At 39.4% G+C, this 24,276-nt stretch overlaps 1 protein-coding gene across 1 annotated transcript in view; it reads right to left on the reverse strand.

The window, feature by feature from the left end:
• Positions 1–24,276, reverse strand: part of LOC140230858 (semaphorin-1A-like) — a 135,590-nt gene that overhangs the window by 105,788 nt on the left and 5,526 nt on the right. The window contains exons 2-3 of the mRNA XM_072311005.1: positions 19,626–19,765; positions 18,923–19,000 (exon numbers count right to left, since the gene is read on the reverse strand). Of these exons, the coding sequence (XP_072167106.1) occupies positions 18,923–19,000; positions 19,626–19,765 (218 nt within the window). The remainder of the gene's footprint in view (positions 1–18,922; positions 19,001–19,625; positions 19,766–24,276) is intronic.

Here is a 24,276-nt window from a genome sequence, read left to right on the forward strand (position 1 = left end):
TGAGGTGCAACTAAAAAGTTGTCATCCCCACCACTGAAGTATAAAACACCCATGGGACATAGTTGGTGGACAGCATCGCAGCATGCTACTGCATGCGTAACTTTCAAGAAGTCCCGAAATATGTCAAGCTGGAGATTAAAAAAGAAAGAAAAAAAACCTTGATGAAGTTGCATATGAACCCATATCTGTACAATGTACCATCCCTGTCTACAATGAACATACTACAAGATACACATTAACAGGATGTTACTGAATGTTTTCACAGTGACTCCATGATCCTGTTTCTACAGAGCAGACTGATTTTTTTTTATTTATTTATTTATTTTATTTATTTTTTTTTTTTGGGGGGGGTCTCTTTTCCATAACAATTGTAAAATATTTGAATATTGGAGGAAAAATGGATCAATGATTTCCCCCTCTCAATTCATGCAGTACATACATGTGGACACACAGTTATTGTTTCCCTCTTTGCTGGGCAACCAGGGTGCTATTGATGTTAGTGAGGGGTTATGCTTTTCATGCTGCTCGACCCTATCGCACTCCAAGAAGGAAGTGGGGATGAACTTAGCCCTGTGTGTTCCTTTCTACACCAGTGACTTCGGCATTGTGCCTCGACGAGATAAAAGAGTCAAGCTTGGATACGCCACATGTAGTCCGAAAGGGGAAACAAATTGATGGGGATTTGTAAAGCACAGGGCTTCCAGGGAAAGAACATAGAAACAATTTCCCATCACAGATGGAGCATTGGTAACAGAATACAAACATAGAGAGAAAGGTGAACTAAGAAATAGAGACACCGAGACACGTAAGTATAGAATCCTGTTTCTATATACAATACATGTATTTGAGATGTTCACATGGTTTACATGGCTCGGTGTCACATACTCAGTTCCATATGGCAGGGCATTAATGCTGGTCTGCCCCCAACACAAGACAGCATTCTTTTCATCTTCTTTATGTCAGAGGGTTTTCTGGCAGGATACAGCCTCCCTCTCTACCCTCAAACAAACAAACAAACAAACATACAAACAAACAATCACACACATCATTACACAAAACAAACAAAACACAAATAAAGAGCACAACTACTCAAGGAATTGCCTCTGCCAAGGGTAACAGGTGTTGGATCACATCCCTTCATTCAATGACTCTTTACACCATCCCCCCCCCCCCCCACAAATGTTTGCCTTACAAGAAATCCCAAATGAAACACTCCTGGACCAAAATCAACGTGAACGAGGACTGTTGAACCTTCAATTCAGCATGGCTGCACCATTCCACGCATCCTCTCTTGGCTGAGAGTCAGAAAGTCGTTAGAACTTCGTAGTGTGGACACCATTCCAGCTCTCTGCTGATGACAAACAAAACTCATACATCCACCCCTCATTGTCTGCTTGTTTTCCATGCCACAGTGACGATGGCATCGTGCCATGACCTACTGATCCAGATTTGTTAAAAACTCTTGCCGAGGAGTTGGCAAAGAAGAGGAGGAGGAGTGCACCCTCCTTCCTTTTATCTCCCACTTCTTAGAAGCATCCGAGCTCTGCACACAAGTGTCTGTAGCATGTTTGAAGAAGTCCGCACCTCTTCCTTTGTTTGCATGTTCAACTTCAGGGGAGCCAAACTTGACAATGCTGACAAAGTGGTTCAATGAAATAATAGAATTTATTTCACAATTACCAATAGTACTGGCCCTTCATCTATACAAAGACTGATTTTTCAACCTTTATTTTGCATGGGAGTTTTGCACTGAGTATTGTGGAGGAATACTGAATTGTATCCCCTTGAAAGAACAAGAACTAATCAAACCAAAAAACAAAAAACAAAACCAACAACAACATAAAGCTAAAATATGGGACTTTATTTCAAAGTGAGATATCCATCATCCGCCGATTTCATTTTTCAGAGGTACTCTGATAGCATCATCCCAGAAATGATGGATTGACTACAAAATCAGAACAGCAACTCACAAGGTTGCAAGAAGCCATACTTTGTGACTTTTTTTCTTTCTTTATTCAGTAATATGAAATGGAGAAAGGCATCTCATCATTTAAGCATCTGAAAATGCTGCACAGAATAACAGCCTTTTGCTATCAGAGCCACACACTATACAATCTGACTCTTTCTGACAACTGTCCACTGGCTGCCCAAGCCTTCATCTGTGTTGTGATATTCCCAACCTATGATATTTGTGTTGTGTGCTTTTATTATCTGTGCTTTTGCCCTCCAGCTAATAACCCTGACAAAGCCATTCTAACCTTGTATCTGTTTTATATGTAAACGATTCAAGCGTATTGACACCATAGTCATCATTCTCTAGTTCCACTGATGTTTTACATTCATTTTTGCTGACAGAAGCTATGAAATCGAATACTCGCCCAGTGGATCCATCGCCATTGACGGCTCGTGCGACACGAGGCAGTCCAGCAATTACTGGATTACGCCGCCGGAGAAAATGAGGGCACCGAGTTTCCACCGCGCGGCGCTCGCTAATTATGCACAACTCTCATCCCATTGTGTCCCATCCCCGCATCTATGGATGAATCAATGCGAAATCCGCCGACGACTGGCTTCATCCGATACGGTGCTTGACAGACGGCGCGGACTGGCCGTGCATGGGCTGCCTAGCGGCAGAGCACGTTTGCCCGTCTAGACGGCAAGGTATCATTACCCACTCAGGTTAGATAGCACAGCCGACTTGGATCTCCATCTCCCTCTCATATTCCCGCAATCTGAGGGGAAACTTTGATGAATGGAGAATGGATTTCCTTCCAGAGTCACCACATAACTGAATATCTCTGCATTCCCATTTCCATGCTCACCGTGAAGATTGCACAAATAGACAGGCAGTGCATTTATTCCTGTCGGTATTTGCACAATGGACCAGCACAAAAAAATAGTTTCCAGTTATGTATTGCAATTTCTTTCGGAGTGCATGTCTTGGTGTCTTGGTGTTCACACAAAGTTAGAGAAAAGAGAGTGGGCCATCCTATCGTCCACATTTACCTATTCTCCTGGGCTTTCTAAAACTACTTAATAAAAACTTGATAGCTGCATATAATCATGTCATGACATTATGGACTAGTATCTCAATCCAATAAGCACTTCAAAGAGTATTCATATCAATGTCACTGTAATCAAGTCAATAAAGAACTACATTGTACACTGTATCTGCTTGTAGCTCTTTGGTGTTGAATCACAGCCAGAAAAAAAAAAAAAAAAAAAAGAAGGAAGAACTTTCAACAATTATAATGTAAACAGCAGGGGTAATGACCACTTAAAACCATCTCAAGACTTTCATCACATTACAAAATCAAAGTATTTCTGCAAAACAACAGACAAGCAAATGGAAGGAATTTAGGTGGACAATCAATATACATTCTTGCAGTTTGAAATTTTGAATTACAAAATATGAATCAATCTATAAATCAGGATACAAGTACATTGTAATCACAAAGGATGACCTTTTCTCTAAAGAGCTTTGATACTTGGTGCTGTTGCCTGTGGATTTGAAGACTTAATACAAGAAAATATCAAAGTCATGTTGAGCTAAGCTTGATTTATAAACCCTCTTTCTTGTTTCAATCAGCCAAATGGGTAGAGGGAGAATCACAGAGACTTAACATGGAAACAGAAGCAAAGTTTACGATTGCATAGTTGATGAAAACTTTCTCCACAATGCAGATGAAAAAAAAAGGTTCTTTTTTCCTTTTGATAAAATTTGAACAAGAGTGCATCTGATGGGTCAATTTGACTAAAATGACAGACCTGCAGCTGAAAATGCCACTTATACAGACATGGTCGTTGCCTTACCAGAGTGCAATCTTTCTCTATTTAGGCAGCAGCCAGAACACACGTAAGGAATAGCATGTGGGACTACACAGAAATACTAATTTAATTTTGCAGTCAACTCCATTGCTCCTCGCTCTCCAAATGTCAAAGACAACAGATCGAGGTACCTATACTATTGGATTTTTTTTTTCAATCAAAGTATCCCTGTGAGATACTGTATTGAGTACAACACTTTTGTATGTTGCAGCAGCAGAGAACTTGTCCATGGTGGGTACCAACTGTTGCTGAGATGGGTCACACACCACAGAAATGTGTTAGTGCAAAAAGACTCGTGCATCAACCCTGAAAAAGAAGTAGTCTGTAATTCGTGACAAAAATTAAATGCAGAGTTGTGAGTCATCAACAGCCTTTTCCACGAGATGAAGCTTTTCTCTCGTAATGCGCATGAAAAACGTGTGAAATCGACCACAGAACTAGTTTCCTTTCTGGCGAACATATATCCATGCTACCTTGACGTGTCTCAGTCACTGTATGCACAACAATAGCATTTGCTCATATTGATTGCACAAAATTGAGGCAAGGGAGAAAAAAAAAAAAAAAACGATAGCAGACAGGTATAGCAGCCAGAAATAAACGACCTGTCGATTCTTCATGTAACAATAGACTATGACTCACTTGTTGTGAATATCATTGCATTCAAGGGCATTCTACCTATTGAAAAAATTTCTCCTGCATGTACATAAAAATCAAGTTCCCCATCAAAAGTGTCAAAAGGAGCTTTTCAAAGGCTCACTCATGTGAAGACTATTCAAGACGTACCTAATCCAGGGAGATTTTTGTCCGCGGTATTATGGTACCTGCATCAACATCTCCTAAGGTAAACAGACGTACCGCAGAAATTGGGTTGGCCTTTTAGAAAACATGAATTTTATCACATCATATTATTAGACTACAAATTACCTTACGGGTAACTTATTTCAACCGATCCCAACTTCAGTTGCGACCACCCATATCACCTGGAGACATATAATGTTTGATTCGAAACTTCACAAAAGAACTCCGGATAGAGCCTTCTCAGACAGAAACACAATAATCATGAGAATATATAATAGCTTGAAGGAATTCATTTTCATTAATAGCAAGCCTCACACTTGGTGACAAAAGGAGAGCTTACATGTATTTTGATTTTGGGAACAGATTTTCTGTTTTTCTTTGAATTTCGGGCAGGAAAATGCAGCAGTGCTATTGAACATAATGCGAATGCAGTTCTCTCTCTCTCTTAAAAATTCATTTTCTGAAAGTGACTCACAGTATGCGTGTGCAAAATTGGCAGTCTCGGACAAATGTAGAATATACGGGGGGGGGGGGGGGTGGCATCTCTTCCGCATAAAACCAGAATGCAATTTTATGGTCGAGCAAACTCGTTCTTCCCTGCAGGTGAGTGATGAGATGTCTTTCTACTGAACTGTCCTACTCTCAAATAATCGCATTGATTATGTGGCTAGCTTCTCCTCTCCTCCCCCCCCCCCCCCCCCCCGCCTGTTTTCTTTAATCCACCTAATTTTGTGGATGATGTGCGGTTATTGTGCGGTGTCCTCTAGACAGCAGAGAGCATTTCTATGGCTTACCTTAATTTTGGCAGTAAATAGTGAAACTGTCCAGATGAAGTACAATGTACTTAAGAGAATGTAGAGGACATACATGTACCTCCTCATGTGGTGGGACTACACTACAGTGTGACCAAAACATATAAGCAAAATTTAAAAGAGATTGCGCAAGAGAATTGAGGATTTTTATCATACACACACTCATTCGTGTTGTAAAATGTTTCAGGGAAGGTGTATCAGGAGCAAGAAACTTTTTTTTTTTTTGGGGGGGGGGGTTGTTTAGAAAAAGATTATCAGATCAGTTATGAGTTCTGATAATTTTGTATCATCTCAAGATTGTTCAAGCACACAGATAACACAGGATCTTTCTTCATCCTAAACCTTGGGCAATGGGACATCCAGTTATTATGTTTGACAACCACAAATACGACAGCTTTACTATTGTAGCAGTAAAGCACTCTATTCTCAAATTCATGGACTGGCCTACACAGCTACGTTATATAAACAATCATGCACACATTTGATCAAAGTTTATTTCATTTCATTAGGTCTAGTGAAACAATACTGACAAATATTTTAGCAAGAACTAAAAAATGTTTAGCAAAGGCAGACACTATTTTCATATGGCTGTTAAGAGAATAAAAGCAATACTTTGATTAGCCATTATGCACACAAAATCTGGGATTTGGATTATATTATCATAATTCTGTCCATGGCCACTGGGCAACAGGCTAGTCCGTACAAAAGCGGTGATGTCATTGTCAACACAATTTTGTCCAATTGATTTTCTATTAAACTTTCTGCTTCAGAGATAGTGTGTGTGTGTGTGTGTGTGTGTGTGGGGGGGGGGGGGGCGGGGGGGGGGGGCTGTAATCCATGACGAGCCCATTACAGTGTGTACCCAACCAGCGAGTCTGCACCAAGCTTTATTTGTGCATGGTGCATCACACTATATTAAACATTTTTTTTTTTTTGCTTCCACAGAAATCTTTCTGAAATACAAGTATGCAGCAGGAATGTTTGTACTGCACCACTGGACACAAGTACAGTGAAATGGTGACTGGCAAGAGGGCAACGCCTGCATTTTTCATATAACTTGTTGCATGCAGGATGTGGTAGGGGATTCTGGAGCGAGCAGTGGCAATCCTCATACAACGAAACTCGGATCTGCCTTAAAAAGAGAAAGAATGGTGACTGCCTCTTTATAAACGTTATAACATCCTGTACTCTTCAAAGTGATGGTTCGGCATGCAGGTTCACATACAAGGTTGGAGTGAGCAAGGAGGTACGTACCTCCTTGGTTGGAGTCAGTACACCCACAGCGGATTGGAACCCAGGTCCTGTTTTGTTACAATATAAGCCCAGAGGCAACCGCTCTGTCCTGACCCACTGTGTCAACGCGACATTGTTTGTACTCGTGTCTCACTTTTATGAGAAACCAGTCTAATTCACATCAAAAATATTGCCTTTCAGCTACAGATCACAAATTCTGATGCATGGACAACATCATCATTCATCTGTCACGTTACACCTCAATAAACCTGATTTTTTTTTTTCAGGACCCCCCACAATGTTATACAAATGACAGCTACTGAGCTTAACGGGTCAAATGCAGCTGCCACGCTACATGTACATGACATTGTATGTGGTAGTAAAATACATGTTCATCGGTTTTACACCTTTCATTATATATGTGCATTGCACCTGCATTTGGTGTGAAGGTGCAATGAGTGATCGTGGTTGTGCAGCTGTTCCGATAAACTCAATCCAGTCGTTCAAATGCTTGGACGATTGCCAAGCGAGTATGTTGGTCGTTCTGGGAGCACAAAGCAGTCCTTCCTCACGTTTGTTATCGTACGTTAGCCACAAATTTGGTTTAGATAATTTATGGTACATGTATGGCCTAGAGTTGTCTAATTGTCTTTTGCCCGGGCCTATGACATTTACAGCATCATCATACTTGTGAGGTCAAGTCATGGTCAGTTCACATAGGCCATCCCATGATTTCAACGGCGTTAAATTAAAGGGCAGCGCTCATTGCAACATTACACAGATATGCCACACCTTTGACTCAAGGGTAGTTAGATTTGTGGGGAGGGGAGGGGAGGGGAGGGGAGGACAACCCAACAACAATTTTACCTTTCTCCAATGTGCAATCGCTACCAATGCAATGCATGTTGCAACTGTGGGTTTGATACTGTTAGCATTATACAGTACATGTACACACATTCTTAAGTAGACCCTACATAATGGGTTTAATTAATCACTTTACCTCACACGGCAAGAGATTGAAATGCTACACTATAAAACTGCTGCAGGTTTCCCACATAATCAGAATGAGTTGTCACATTTGGAAAGCACTTTAATAACAAACCCCCTCTAAAGTGTGATGATAGGGTTTATGATTCGTGCGCTTGCATTAAACATGCCCCCAGACTACTGTTCTACCAAGTCTGTCATGGATGGAGTGCTGACACGTTCATGACATTTGATGCACATGCCATGGTTATCATATGGACTGCCTAGATCACACTGTCCTAACACTTCAACATTACACGTGTAACTTCAGTTTGAATGTTGTATGTGTACAACAATGGTGCACAAACAATACTAAAGCCAGTAACAAACTTGAAATACATCTTGAAGATTGTCTGGTTGCTCCTACAAACAACAACAACAACAACAACAAAATGATCTATTACAACAAAGCTTTGAAACGGAATATATGAAGTTTATTATAAGTGGGATTTGATATAGGGTCTAGATGGTACCCTAAAAAGTACCCACACGTACTTGACATGATCACGGATATTAGACAATGTTACAATTACACTTATAAGACCTACTGTTTTATCGTTCTGGCGTTCAAAGTCGAGCAAGCTCATACTTAGAATTACACCTGTATATTAGCCTTGACTGAAAATCACAAGCCAAGTGGCTGAAAATCACAAGCCAAGTGGGACTTTGGGGGCACAGATCTTGGGAAGGGTAGGCGTTCACAAACAGGTGAGAGAGACTACATCTTGCGCTCAGAATATCCGGCTAACACCCGGCTAACCTTATACGAATGACTTCGGAGTTTCCTCGCGGTATTAAACTACTTTCGGAAGTATACCATCCCTCCAGCCTTCACAGCAGGTCTAGCTTTTCAATCTCCCTAACCCTCTCTCTAATGAAGTCCGTGAATAGACCTCGCATCTGGTTTCCACGCTGCTCTGACTAGCAACAACAGGTGCCTCATGTGGGGACAAAATGGAACAGGAGGGCGTCAAAGAAAAAAAAAAAGAGAAGGCTCAGAGTTTATTCAATCTTTGGGGTCAGTCTTCTAACACTTATTGCTTTAAAGGCGGTCATTTTCCTCACAAGCTCTCTAAAATTACACATCAGACATATCAGTTAATAAACACTGCTGGAATGATGATTGGAAATATAAAACCTTTTGTGATTTATATTGATTCTTTTGTATGTGTGTGTGAGGGGGGAGGTGGTGTGGTAGAGGGGGTTTTCAAGAGGGATGGGTTGAATACCTCTGGAATGTTCCAGTCATCATAACACTTGAATAATGGTTAATCAAATCCAAACTCTTAAAAAGACAATATAATGGAAATTACTGACACAACTGCTGATGTAACAGTGTGACTCAGCATTCCTGATTTTACATGATGTATCTGTCAAAAATCTTCAAGTATCCTGGGTAATACAGGAAACTTGCTATGGAAGAGGAGTGCCAATGTAGCATTGCTATCAAACGAAAGGACAGAGGGGTAAATATGGTGAGTTCTGATCTTCTTGTGCTACAAGTTCAAGTCCAGGGCAAGCTAAAGTCAAAGAACAGAAGGAATATGCACTTACTCTCTCTCCCTCCAACACAAAAACTCAAACACAAACACACTCACAAACACACACATGGACACACCTTTTGAGTCCAAAAAGAAGCTTAGATGAATCATATTACCAGCAAGTTATGGCTGATGTTGACACTTTCAACTGGCATGAAGCTTTGGGCAGCACGACAAGAGATCTGAAAGCGCTGGTTTCACATAAAGTCAAATCTTGTTTAGAATCCAATCCCTCCTCTTACATATACTGTATATTTGAGCGTCAAACATAACAATAAGTCTCAAAATTTACGACATGTAATGAAAAGGGGCCAATAAAAGGTACACTCTGGCAAAAAGTACCATCCCATGACTGAAGTCTTCCGTGCGTTTTGATTCTGACTGCCTGCACATCTCAGACAGCAGACAATAAACAACGCCAACCATGACAGAAACAATATGCCATTCGACTCCTGACTTTCCAGCAAGACAAAAACGCATTACATGCAAATGTAGAATCCAATCAACTTTCAATGGGCTGATATTTATGAATAACACAATACCGATTTTCTTTATTTGTTACTTTTTTTGTTATTTTCTATTGATGCTTGCCTCCTCTACTATAAGACTTTTCATTTCTTCTTCTCATCAGGAAATGTTGTATTGTTTGGTTTGTTTTGGTTTATTATAAGCAAATGGAGGCACATTGTGCTCTGTGCAAATCACAGGTACTGTACATGTATTGGCATTTACTTGGGGAGTGCAGCAGTGTTTAGTATTATTGTACAGTACATAAATGTCCTCTTTCATCATGTCCTTCAAAAGCTGTGGGGTAATTCTATGAACATTGAGATTCTATGAACACTGAGGTATGTTAATTAATGGACATGTTCTTGAAAACTATTAAATATATACACCTAAATGTCCTTATACAAATGTACAGTCATTATTGATTGTGACGTCTGGACATAACACCTTTAAACGAGCCAGGGCCAATCAATGATCAGCAAAGGTCAGCCCAGCCAACCAGCCTGCCACCTCTCCCTGCCAGATACGGACGCCATGCCGAGATGGGGGGTGCAGGGGTCAATTCCACTCCTCCCTCCGGCCACCGTTGGGTCTCTGGAAGCATATAGGCCCAGGTAATGGATACCGGGCTGCTAAGTTTACACCCATCTCCAAGCCCTTTTGAGACCTTCTTGGCACACCATTTGGAAGGTCAGTAAACCTTTCCTTTGAGACTCCCCGATATAATTGTACTCGCCGAGAAATCAGTTTCTCACACGGATGAACTGAGTCACACTTGGTGCTGCCATGATGGCAGAGGCCTGGGAAATGTTCCTAAACTCCATTGCAATCAGGAAACTGGCATCGCATTTCCTCTCGCCAGCCTTACGGAAAGGAGGGTGATCAATAAAAGGATTCAGATATTGACATCCGAGGAGTGAAATTTCGTTTTGATATGACATGCGTAACACAATATTATATGCATACATGTAGTTCCAATGACAGTAAAAATTGAAACTTGACTGCTTTGTCCTTGGCCCTGGCTGACCAAGACCTTAATTCCTGAGAGTCTTAGCTTCCTTCCATCTCCTTGACAATGCAGGGACAAATCTGTCATCCGTTGCCGTGGATACCATGTTGACTTGCTGGCCCTGGGGCAAACATGCAACTTGTACATAGCTCGGCAAGACGATCAAGCAAATATGTGCTCGCGGCGTTCACTGCTGTAAAAAGCTTTCCCCGAAGAAGGAAGCAGGGAGAGGGGCGGATGGGATTCAGATTATCATGAGATGTTCTACAAATTGCTTCTTAACAAACAGGGAAACGTGCTCGAAACACATGAAATCATCAAATTTGCATTAGGGAGCCCAATTACCTGCAGATTGAGTGATTCTGTGTGAGGATTTGAAACCAATCAAGCACTGAATTGAAATCACAATCACTAGCATCTTTTCAGAATTTAATATAATCTTTAAAATGTAGCCATCTTGTTGAAAAACAATTTTTGCAGATTAAATTTCTTATTCAGATGATATGAGATGGATTTTGAAGGCAATCTTTTGCGCCTACTAGGCTTGAGACACGCACACATGGTAACTGCCTTTGTCATACCTGCAGTGTTGAAAATGTGTTGTAGTGTATAGGCCCTATTACAAATAATGAGATAATAGACATCAGACATATTCAGACATGTATACAAGACATAAAAATAAAAAGTATGTATACTGGGGGATATTCTCTGTCCCAACATTCGAAGGGTTTGACAAACAATGTAAAATAGAAAAAAAAAAATGAAACCCACTCAGTATTTGTTTAATTGCACCTGCTTGTGACACTTGTAAATACAATGTATTTATGACACTGTGCATTAATGTTATGCAAACAGCAATGTGTCAAAATTGTCCATCAATGCAGCAGATGTTAGCCTGCAAATTTAATGACAACACCCAGGACATACATTGTACATGTCCTCAAGTGTACAACAATAACTGCGCATCCTTCCAACATGCTATTCAAAGATCTTCTCTCATGGAAAAGTCCCCCCCCCCCCAATCTCTTTTGATGACAAGGGTTCTATTCTGGTAGTTACTGCTCAATGCCTCTATCTACATGTAAGGAGAAAGATTGGTGACGCATTCATTTGACTGTCAAAATCCTCACCTTGCATTGAATAAGTGCTCAACTTCCACAAATGGACAGGTTAATTTGTGGTGAGATTGGTTGCACTAATTATGTGACACAGAGATTCCCTGGCCAGACATTTTCTAACTAAACCTGTCAGGCTGTGTTACATTCATATACTACTATACATTCCCAGAACACAACGGCCAACAAGGACTGAGTGTTAGGGAAAAGGGAATGACTTACAAATACTCTACTTTGTATCGCACTGCGAATGACAATCACTCATTCCACTTGCCACAAACGACTTTCTCTCTCTTTCTGAATCGATCGAAATCCATTTCATTGCTCCTCTAGGCAAATTTACGAGATTTTTTCCCCCTTATTTCCCTCCAAAGTCTATGCAGGAAGTAGGGAATGGAGTGAATGCAAAAGAGTTTGACTGTTAAAACTTAATGTTTGCCAAATTTAAAGCAGTTCTTTTTCTTCTTTGAGTTTTGCATCTTCTTGTGAGTGAGTGAGTGTGTGTGTGTGTGTGGGGGGGGGGGGGGCTGGGGGCTGGGATAGGTTATGAAATCAACATAGGACATCTACCAAATGCTGTGACAGAATTCTGGTATTCATGGCCCCTGGGTTGAAATACAGAAACAGCCTTCTTCCTCTAAAAATGATGCAAATTATAAAAACACAATCACAACAACACTGCCTGTACACATATCATTCAAATGACCTATAATCACGTTCAGTGACATGTGCAATGTCCACACCTAAAGGTCAGAAAAAATTAATTGTAGGTCATATATTATACGATGCGAATAACACAGAACATGATCTACATGCACCCTCTTATTGTAAACATAAACAAAAACATGCAGTATCAGTACCAGAAGTAGTGTCATCAACCCAGCCAGGAGTGGTCTTACAAGTGTACAGATATTGCCAATGTTCCACAAAGGGATCACTGTCCTCATCAAATTACTGAATTTCATGAGAGCATGGTTACTTACATTATATCAGAGAGAGTGAAATATTTTGGAGATCACAATGGTGGTACCCTCTTTAATACTATCATAGCTTTGATAATGGGCACATTCATATATATTACTCTAAAAGTGGAAATTTTCAGAGTGTGGAAATATTTGTGCATTTCTCACGACTGGAAATTAGAGCAAAATTAAAGCACGCAAATATTTTTGTTTGTCATATCTTCCAGTAATTAATGTCTTAATTCTATGGAAATCCTCTCATGTAGCTGAGCATCACTAATGCGAAAATATCCACTCTTACAGTACCCTATTCTAGGCAGTGACTAGGCAACAGCATAAATGTCAAGGATTGTTCCTGTCCGATTTGAAAAATGACCAAGCATGCACACACTAAGTATTGTACAAATACATCTTCCCCTCATTTTATTGCACTTCAAAATGGCATTCGAGCACACCGACTCATCAAAATAGCAATTCCTTCATCTGATTTAGCTGGTGATGCCATTTTCTTTTTCTGGTATAGTTCGTGGATTCAATTAGGAGTAGAAGTTAAAAAAAAAAAAAAAATCAAGCCACCATCTGCTCATACATGTACTTCTGCCGGTGATTACATGGACAGGTCTGACAGCAGTGGGTACATCACTAATTAAACATGTTCACTCTTTCCTTGAAATTTATTTCATCATGTAACCAGCAATTGTCTGCTGACCTTCAATAGTTGCAGGCATAATTTCATTTAATCTCTCAAGCACACTGACAAGAAAGACGAGTCATTGAATTTAATACTCCTAAGGCATCTTCAAGTTAATAAATATCTGGCTCCTTCTAGGTCTTCGTGGATGTTGATGAAAGCAAAGGTTGGCGTTGTGTTGCATCAACAAATTAAAATACTGGCTCCGAAGACCTAAGAATTTATTATCAATCTTGCAGTTATTTTGTACCATTCCTTTTTTTACATTGACAGGAGATAAAAGTTGGCAAGAAGCAACTGTAGGTACTCCATTTTTCTGAAGCTAGTTTATTTCACTCAAATGTTATTTTCTTCCTTAAAAAGATATTTACTGAAATTTAAAATCATGCAAATACATACACACACACACACACACAAGAAATAAATCCTTCTACACAGAACTCTCTTTGAATTTGTGTGGAACTTCTCTCCTTTATGCAAGGTCACTCTGATCACACCCATGGCCAAAATTAATTATGAATACAATCAATCTACAAGCCACTTGAAACAAGCATTTTCCAAAAGACCCTCCTTTGATTAACAGAATGGATATTGGGTACAACACATTGTGCTATTTCATTTTTTATGATGAACATGTACATATCAGCTGAGAAAAGGCCAAAATTACAATATATACCCCAAAAGAGATAAATAAAAGATACAACAAAAATATAGAACAAAGGAAAGGACAAAAACAAAACATAGATGAAGAATCTTCTTCCTTACTTTGTACATTACATGTACAAATGTACGCTGTCAAGAATAGCGAGTTACTGTCACATCCAAGAAAATAGAAGACTGCTGCTTGCAAGATATCAAACAAACACAGAGACACTTATAGACCCTTGTCACAGTACATGTCGTGGCTGGAGATGTGAGCCACGGGCTAAGCTTTGATTGGTGCCAGTCTACTCCAGAGCCTCTCGCAAACCATTTACGTTTCGTTCGGACATTGTTTGCACACCGGTCAGTCTTACGTCAGCTTTCCGAGCTCAGCCGTCGTTGGAGTGCCCTTCGCGTGATCAAATATTTTGTTAGGCTGGTTTTTTCCGATTTCAGGAGTCTCTCCATCTTGGAAGCATGGGTGTGAGTTTGTGACTCGCAAGCTTTCCATGTTTGCAACAGGGTCTACGACCAATTACTTTCCATGCATAAAAAGATGATATTTTACGAGATTTCATTCTCATTGACCCAACTCTCCTAGACTGAAGAAAAATCCTTTTTGAATAGATGTATCAACTAGAAACATCTATACTATAAATACTAAAAGAACTACAAATCATCATTACCAATATCACTGCAAATGGTATTTAGCATAACCTGTGTAGCAATTTGTATTTGCTTATAATTTGCGCAATTAGGCCTACATGTACAGTAAGCACACTACAGCTACAATTTTAAGTATACTTCACAGAGAGCTCTTACAGCTGGATTGATCTTTATAAACACTTGTTCTACAAAAAAAAAAAAAAAAATGTAAAAGGCTTAACCTTCAAAACATTCCACACAAAAGATTTCACTTTTGAGACGTACGAATCCTTGCTACAGTTTACATAGCCTCCTCCACTGAACATCTTTCTATCTTTGCTGCCATTCCCACTGATCTGTCTGACACTATTCAGGAGTCACCTTGCTCTAGCTGCTCACTATACCCTACCAAGAACGACAGTGAAATCAATACCCTACTATCTGATACTCCCTGAGCCTCTTTATATACACTACAAAGTATATACCAGCACATCGCATCCGAAGATGAAAACAAGGGTGTACATTTAATGTAGGCCCCCATACATGCAAAGTTGATGATGGGTCTAATTCTTGTACAGCCTCACAGCTTTGGTTGTGCTGACAAAAACACAAAGGTTTGTGATATTTACTAGAAATACACCTACGAAGTGAAAAGGAACGACAAAATTCACTGGTATGCCCCTATCCCTTGGTATAGAGTGTATTCTGTTATAACAGAGCTGGGAAAAGAGTAACAAAACATATAGCCGTGTAGAGGACTGTTCTTAAAGCAATGACAGTGACCCTATTATCCCTCAAAAAAAAAAAACCCAACAGTTTAAAACAAAGAGAAAAATCTCTACAGGTCAAGGAAGTAATACGGTGAAGCTAAAACTACTGTATGACAAATCACCACCACACTGATAGACAGTGGTACGTGTTGAGACTTGGACAATATTCTTGGAGTGGTGTCTTTAATTCCTTGAAGTGTTGTGAGCACTCATACGTTATCCTATGATTTATGTCTAATACTGGTACCATATTTGATCCAAGAATCAACTGTTGCTGCACAGTCCACTGCACATGCCTCATTATTGAGTTCAAGCTCTTGCGGTATTATCCCGGATTCTGTAAGGCTATAGTAATGATTCTAAAGTGAGCTTGAACGACAACATTAAACGATAATTCAGACTTTAATTACAGCTTGTACTGTATAACTTTCTAACAGGATTAATCAGTTCGCGTATCAAAAAAAAAAGAAAAAGAAACTGATAGTTGCTGGTTCATCAGTGGAAACCATGTCAGTCCTACAAAAGTTGGTACATCAACAACTTACAGCCTCTGACATAGGCCTACATGTACATGTACATGTACATATCTATAGTATACATTGATTGTCCACTACCAGCATGAATACACTACTAAAATGCACAGAAAGACTCATATTTCAAGTTATTACATATCAACTGACAGCTACATTTTGTAGCTTGGAAGAATAAGTGAAGGAAATGTCCTTGTGACACAGTTTACATGAAGGGCCATAAACAAAAGGTTGGACAGTAAAAGTCTAGAGTTCAGAGAATGTGTTGCCAGCATTTAATCACAAATGAAACACTGTGTGACTGAGGAAACTCTGAACACTTTGTGTGAGACAACTACTTAACAGAAAACTTTAACAAATATACTGTATGTTAACAAAATCAATTCTTTTTGGACAAAAGTGTGCACAAATCTTGGAGCAGCAACTTTCAGACTGACACATACTGTAGAACTTCCCATTTTGACTCAAAGGGGTAAAATGTCTGCATCCTCTCATCTACTTTAAACCATTGCAAGCATTCAGCACTGCCCATCCTCATTCAAATATTTCCACATCCATGGTCATAATTATCATCATTCTCATTTACCATTATCACTCATCCATACGATAGCAGAAATGATCACCATCACAAGATCTTGTATGGTACAATATGTATCTTCAAAGATTGCAGAATCAACAAAGTATCATCAGCAGTTTTTCCATAAATAACCATAGAAACAAACATCTCCCAATGGCAACACTTCATACCATTCATCAAAACGTACACTTCGCAACAGCATGAACAAACTCATGGGCCCCCTTTTCACAAAGCAATTTCACGTGGTTGCAAATTGCAACAGCTTGAGGTTACTGAGGTATCAACCAGACAACAGCCAAACAGCTATGGTAACTACAAGTCAATACTGTGACTTATAATGATCACAAAGTCCTCTTTTAAATGAGTTTGAAAAATAGTAATCAGAACATTTTGTGACTCTCCTTTAAAATGCTTCTGGCATCTTGCCATAAAATCACCTGGAAAATGTAATGCCTGTTGTGGTAAAAAAGAAAAGGGCAAAAACATACTCAAGCAAATCTAATCGATAAGCTTTCAATTTTGCACAACTTGCTAATCTCTGTTGAAGCCTACCAATGACAAACAGTGAATGGTTCTACCACCTTTAAAGTTTCATTGCACATCCATCTGAATTGACACATCCATCTGAATTGTCGGCAAATCCTTCCCTTTGCCTCACGCCCAACCATCGCTCACCCAATCCACCCCGGCTCCACTTCCTCTCATAACTCGATGCGATCACATGATCCATCAATCCTGACATCGTACAGCAGCGGCCACGCATTGTACGTACAGCAAGAGCTACCATGTGACCACATCACACGATTCATCAGTCTGACAATCTCCACCACCAGCCCCGCTTTCAAAAGTCAAGTCTAGTGAATGTTGGCTCTCAATATTTCATGTGAGCGGATGTATACTGAAGATAGATGTAATCATCATCGTATAAGGTGCTCAATAATATTTTGTTTTTGTTTTCATGTGCCTCAAAAAAACTGCCAAATTAATGGCATCATATGATTTCGTACAGCTTTTTTTGTTGTCCTATCTCTGTTTAAAGAAGGTAAGAAAACACTTTTGTTTTTGAATACATTTAAGCATTTTGTATCAGACAGGCTATCATGTTTTTCAGGGACTTATCAATCGTATGATGGTCCTGTAATAAATGAGTGTTACAGTATATTCATGAAGGTCTTAAAAAAAAATGATTTGTTTTCCCCCATATCTACAATATCTGCACATGTCTTCATGTTTTGAGGAATGATCTTCCTCTCAAAGAAACCGTGATCACAGGAGTTTTTAGTTACGTTCAAAAGGTAGGCCCTAACCTCGAGGTTAGGAAACCTCGAGGTTTAGCTCTTGCCCCCTAACTACGACGTGTGTCCACACGACGAATCTTAACCTCGAGGTTACAAAACCTCAAGGTTAAGCTTCTGCCCCCCCCCCTAACTACAAGTGGGTTCCACTCGATGTTAAAACCACAAAACCGGAAGTTTCAGCCCACACTGCTAACAAGGCGTCTATTTATTCTTTAGTCCAACCTTGTCGGACTCGCTTACAGGTACTCTTTTTCTCTGTCATGGTATGCAGAGATAGCACTGCACTGATGACTTTATGCCTTTATGAAGATATTCGTCAAAAACATTTTTTAGCGTCGGAGAAGAATATAGAATACAGTAGCGAGTTCGACGTGTTCAGTTTCAGAGATCAAGCGCATGAGAAGAAAAGATGATGTTGTTGTGTCGTGCGTCATAGGTTTTTCACGTGTAGTGTATTTATGGTGTATGTTTGGGAGGTTGACCCGGAAGCAGAGGGAAATTGTGGGGGCTGGAGTTTACAGCGAGGTCACTCTTAACTTCGAGTTCGTTGTTTTTTGTGTCCACACAGTGCTTAACTACGAGTGGGGACCCCCCGCGGCTCGTGGTTAGAGCGCTAACCATAAGATTTCTCGTGGCTCGAAACATCGAGCAAACTACGAGTGCGTCTTCACGGTCCCTTACTACAAGCTCTAACCTCGAAGTTTCCTAACTTCGAGGTTAAGGGCTCCCGTCTGAACGTAACTTTTATCAGGTTGCATCCTCCAGGGCCTAAAACTTTGCTGAGCATACAAATTGCAATCACTCTGGTTGACAAAGGAAAACAATAATCTATCACCACAAAGCTAATCAAATCACCAGACTTGACTTCTATAAAGCCAATGGCATCATCACCCCTTCACATAATCGAAATAATGATGATGAAAACATGGCACCATTACCTCTCTGCCTCTCAGTAAATCTTCACATCTAACAGGTGAGCTGTCCAGTTGAACTCTTGGAACGTTTACCTTCATAACCTGGAAATGAAAAAATGTGTTTACAAATTGTGAACAAAAACATTGTATCTGTTCATCAATAAAATTACTGTATACGTCGAATATTTTGCGAGGTTTTTATTTTCGCGAATTTCGCGAGTCAGGTGCTATTCGCGAAATTAAAGACACCTGAAAATATTGGCTCTGGTTCCGATGTAGTAGATGTGACATATGTAATTTCTCCATTCAGTACAGGAGTCCATGATCGCGAATTTAACCACTCGCGAAATCGTTGGGAATTCCCGATTCGCAAAAAATTAGACTCGCGAAATGTATGGCGTATACAGTAATCCATCAACGTCCTTGGGGAATTTGGCTGGAGAAATCATGAATTGACATCATTAATTCGGCACCTCTCATTAATCCTGCATAGCAATAGGTTGCAGAATAGTAGGATGGAACTTGCTTGATTTTCTTTCAATTTGCACAAAATCAGCAAAAAAACAAACTTAAACAAACATCTAGACTTGCAAGTTGAGACAGAAACAAACTTTTAATCTTCTTGTGTTGCCAATTTAAGGATCAGTCATATAAGTGATTGACAGGCTTTGGATACAGACAATGTAACTCCGACAGTGAAATGCCCGTATCTGCTGCTCCAACTTACCAATTCCAAGTTTTTTCTGTGAAGCTCGGTGTAAGAGTTTTTTCCTCCAACAAGGACATGATCACGGTTAACATCCAGTATCCTGTAGAAGGCATCTGGTGCATTGGTCTCGGCTGGGTAATAGTACAGGCCTTGAACATCTATGATGATAAGGGGGAAAGGGTAGGTGGATAGAAAGGCAAGATGTTACAATGTCAAAATCTAAATTTGTTGAAGCCAGTATCCAAATCATATCATGTTTCCGATGGCAATCTGCCACATTCTCTCATGCTGGTATACAATTTGTTTCTTGTCCTTTCTACATACAATGTACAATTATTATAGTATGATCAATTTAACCATCTTCTAAGCAAGTTACAGAGAAGGCTGCCAAAATATTCAATGATCACATAAAAAAAAATCATCTCTTATAAGCAGACAATTTTTTATCTTTATTTCATGTTAACAGTACTCAAAATGAGTTTGTGGTGGGAACAATACAAAACAGGCCTATATCCCAATAAAACCAAGAAACAGATATTTGCAGAAGACACAGCTGAGGCTGCATTGAATACCAGTGGCAATTTGCAACATTTTATTGCCATGAAAAAGGCTGTCAGCTCTACTTTGCAAAAATTTCATGCCATAAAAGTATTTCATGCCATAAAAGTATTTCATGCTTTACAGTATCATACAGGGGTATGTACTGTATGATCTGTACCCTCTGTACAGTGTACATGTACAACTGTAGTATCAAGAAGCACACACACAGTAAACACACACAAAACCTTGGTAATGACTTCATACTTTTGCTTACAATGGGAAAATTACATAAAAACAACAATCATACCACAAATAAAATCAACTGTAAGGAAAATTATATACATATCTTTTTATATCTGAAAAAAAAACCCCCAAAACATGTTTTCTTATTTTTGTGTTCAAAATAACCGGGCACAATGAATTAAACACAAAATGTACTGGTTGGCAGCTCTGGAATGGCTTCATTGGGAAGTAATACAATTTAGTGAAACTATAAGATGTATAGAGTCTGCATTGAGACTACAGTGTACATGTACATGTACAAACAACATGTACATTATACACTTGTGATACTTGTGTATAGTGCTTGATTGCATTTATGACATGTACCCTTTGTATGGTTTTGATATACCTCAATAAAAAAACAAAACAAAACAAACTTGATATCATATGAGCATGTCATTAATAATCCTCATCAATAATGGTACTAGATTAGTACAGTTTCCGTCTTGCATGCAGTACAGTGTGTGACACAGAGGAAGAGTTGATGACATGTACTCCAAACAGTCTAGCCGTGCGAGACATGCACCAAACAGCACACTAGGAGGATCAAGATTGAAGATAGTCCTGCAGGCCAGTCAGTAGGAAGGTTTATATTTTCAAATATTTGCAGCAGGATTTATATTCAAAATGTTGATAGAGACTTAAGTGAAGAAACATGATTGATTAGTTCAACCATTAGGCAGTCACTGGTGGCGACGAAAAAAAAAAAAGTGGTTAAAAAACTGATCTGTGTCTGTGGATTCCTTCTTCTCTGACAAAATCTCTAGCTTGGTAACTGGTATTGTAAAGCAAAGCTTTTTAAGCAGCAAAGGGACTCTACCACACAGCACAGGTAGATGTACTGTTGAAGATACAGTTAATTTGAGAAGTCACCTGCAGTGGCCCGCCTGTTTGTGCAGCTAATCACAGGGACAATACCCAGCCTTTCCTCACTCGATTAGGCCAGTTCTGGACCAGGCCTTTGGGCTATTCACAGCTAAGGTGTTTAAGTGGCACAACAGACTGGCGTGCCCCATTCAAATGTGAGCATGCTCACCCAAGTTTGAATGTACACTATAGGCTTTGCCCTCCCCGTGTTGACTGGCTGCTTTTTCATATAGTCGATGGGTAAACATGTATTGTGTGCAGGGATGAGGCCTCAAATGGGCACGCCAACAGTCCCATCAATTTGAATAATTGATGGATGGAGGTCCTGTGTACAGGATGGAGGCATTGAACACACCATCTGTGGTGTTGGTAAACTCTACACATTGTACATACCGATAGTTTTCCAGCAATAAAGGATCTAGGTGATTGTACCTTTACTCTGGAGGGCCTGTCCTCCAAGTCACAGGGGACGCACCTTCGTTCGAAGGCTTTACAGCTAATGTTTTTGGCCATATGCCAGATCAAGCAAGGATAGGCCTTTGGTACAATAGGCCTATGTTCCAAAGGTATTCATGTTCAAGTTTCAAGTACATTGTAGACTGTCATGGTGCAGTAAATCAAATAAACAGAGAATGATTCATTACCAACATACACTGTAACAAACTAGGCCTACAATACCTTTGAGTTTTTATTATAGTGTACACTTGTACACTGTAGATGTGAATAGAGTATTTACTGCCGCAATGAATAAAGTGAAATACACAAAGGGTTGACATACACTGTATTTATAAGCAAAACACAAAAATCCTCATACTGAAGTAGATGATGCTTTTTATTTGAACTTTAAACTCTCATGAACATTTGAATTAAGTAACTTTGTGGGGAGATGATATCCTACTATTTACAATGCAAAAGCAAAGAGTGCTGTAGAATAATCTAAAAAAAACCCCAAAAACTTGAGCATCAAACTAAGGGACTTCAAGAAAAGGATGTGATGAGAAGCAAGTCTTGTAATACAGGAGATCAGATAAATCATCTAACCTGGTGCATGATTGTAAAATTCTTAATTTGTATGGCAAATGAGAGACAATGGAGTCATACAAATGAGAAAAGTCTTGGAATCAGGCAACACACATACAGTAAGAAAGTTTTGAAACACTCCCAGGTCCATACTTCGTACCTCCTTCCTATTTTCATTTTTTGCTCTTTTTTCCCTTCAATAAACAGGAACAATCTCTTGGGCATCTAGCTTCCTTTTTCAGGAACTGCATTTAATCTCTCCAGGAACCAGAAATAATCCATAAAATGGATTGTCCGGCAAAGAAAAAAAAAAAAAAGAACACATTCTCACAGATATTATCGATCTCAAGTGAACTCCTCAAGTAAGGCAGTTTTACGGCATGTTATACATTTCCAATGGGTCTGTTTTTCGGCAACTCTGCAAACATATGTACCGGTACGCAAATTTTCGAGATGTGGAAATGGAGGGAGCAAAGGAGGTGAAAAGAAGGGGAGGGGGGTTGTACAGAGAAATAAATGAAAACATCTTGAAACCATTACAGGCCAAATCTGCACTGACAGATGGGACTTGCTAGTAATGTATAACTCTCAGTTCCAGCTTGATGCACACAGATTTAATTCAAGCAACAGGTACTTGGTGGCCAGCATTTCCATAGCAATGACCTTGTAGCTAGGTACATATCCTGTAGGTACTCAGACATATTGTACATGTACACAAGTATACGGCAAAATGCCTTTCTCTTTTGTAAACACATCTAGATAAATATAACTTGACAAAGGCATTTTACATTAAACAGTACATGTATCACATGTGAATATGGTAGACCTCTATGTGACCGTGCATCACAAAACCAACAAAAAGGTCCCACCCCTGATTCTACATCTATATGTACGTGAGGACTCAAAAAAGATGAAACGGGTCAAGCAAGTCAATCTTGAGTTTTTGATATTTTCAGAAAGAGCTATTCTTCTTCTATATTATTTCTAAGGTTGGGATTATAAATTGAATGGGAAAAGTGTGTTTTCAACAGTTTTTCCACAACCCTTTTTTTCTTTTTTTGTAAAGTACGGTATTGAGATCAGGTAGAGGCCCTTCTCATTTCTTGAAAATCCTTTGCACACTCTTCACTTTCAACTCTAATAACTTTTTGAAAGAATAATGCTACTGCTTTGAAAGTTGGCACTAATCATGAACAGAATGTGTTAATAGAACATGCTCAATTTCAGCTTAACCTGATAATCCCTTCATTGTTGTTACTCCTGTGGTTTACATCCTGTTTTTTGTCTCAGTCATTCATCGCATGGATGGCAGAGCCTCTTTTCTCAGTACACACTTTTCCAGAGTGTGTGCTTTTTTTTTCCAATACTGTATTAAGATAGGTAAGGAGAGTCAATTTGAATTGGGTTATACAACATCAGAATCTGTCATTAACTTTATCCATGTCTGGCGACTTTTTGTTGGTTTTGTGATGCAGGGTCACATATGTGTAATTTCATTTTTCTTCCTGTATATGCCATTCTAACAATCCAACAATAACAGGGAGAAGTCATGCATTTTGCTGGTGAATTGAGCATTTGGGAAATTCTTGAAATTTACCATTCATATACTGTACATATTGTATGCAATATACAAGTATGTTTTATCTTTTTTTTTCCTTTACTGCACAAGTATGATTATGACCAGCAGGAATATACCCCCGCCCCTCCTTGACTGGCATCTCTATGAAAACAGTATGGACATCTACCGGTAGTTTGTTATGATATTTCAATATACATTATATACATGTATATTTCACTATATGTTGGAACACCCAGTACATGTGTGCATGTACTGTACTTACACTCTGGTGTTTTGCTAAGTACAGTTGGTATCCTTTGTATGCTTTGAAATGTTCTCATTTTCTTTGTACACTCAACTGTCGCCCTATGTACACCGTGTGCACCAAGAGATCATTACTGC

Source organism: Diadema setosum, chromosome 7 (assembly GCF_964275005.1).
Source record: "Diadema setosum chromosome 7, eeDiaSeto1, whole genome shotgun sequence".
Taxonomy (NCBI): domain Eukaryota; kingdom Metazoa; phylum Echinodermata; class Echinoidea; order Diadematoida; family Diadematidae; genus Diadema; species Diadema setosum.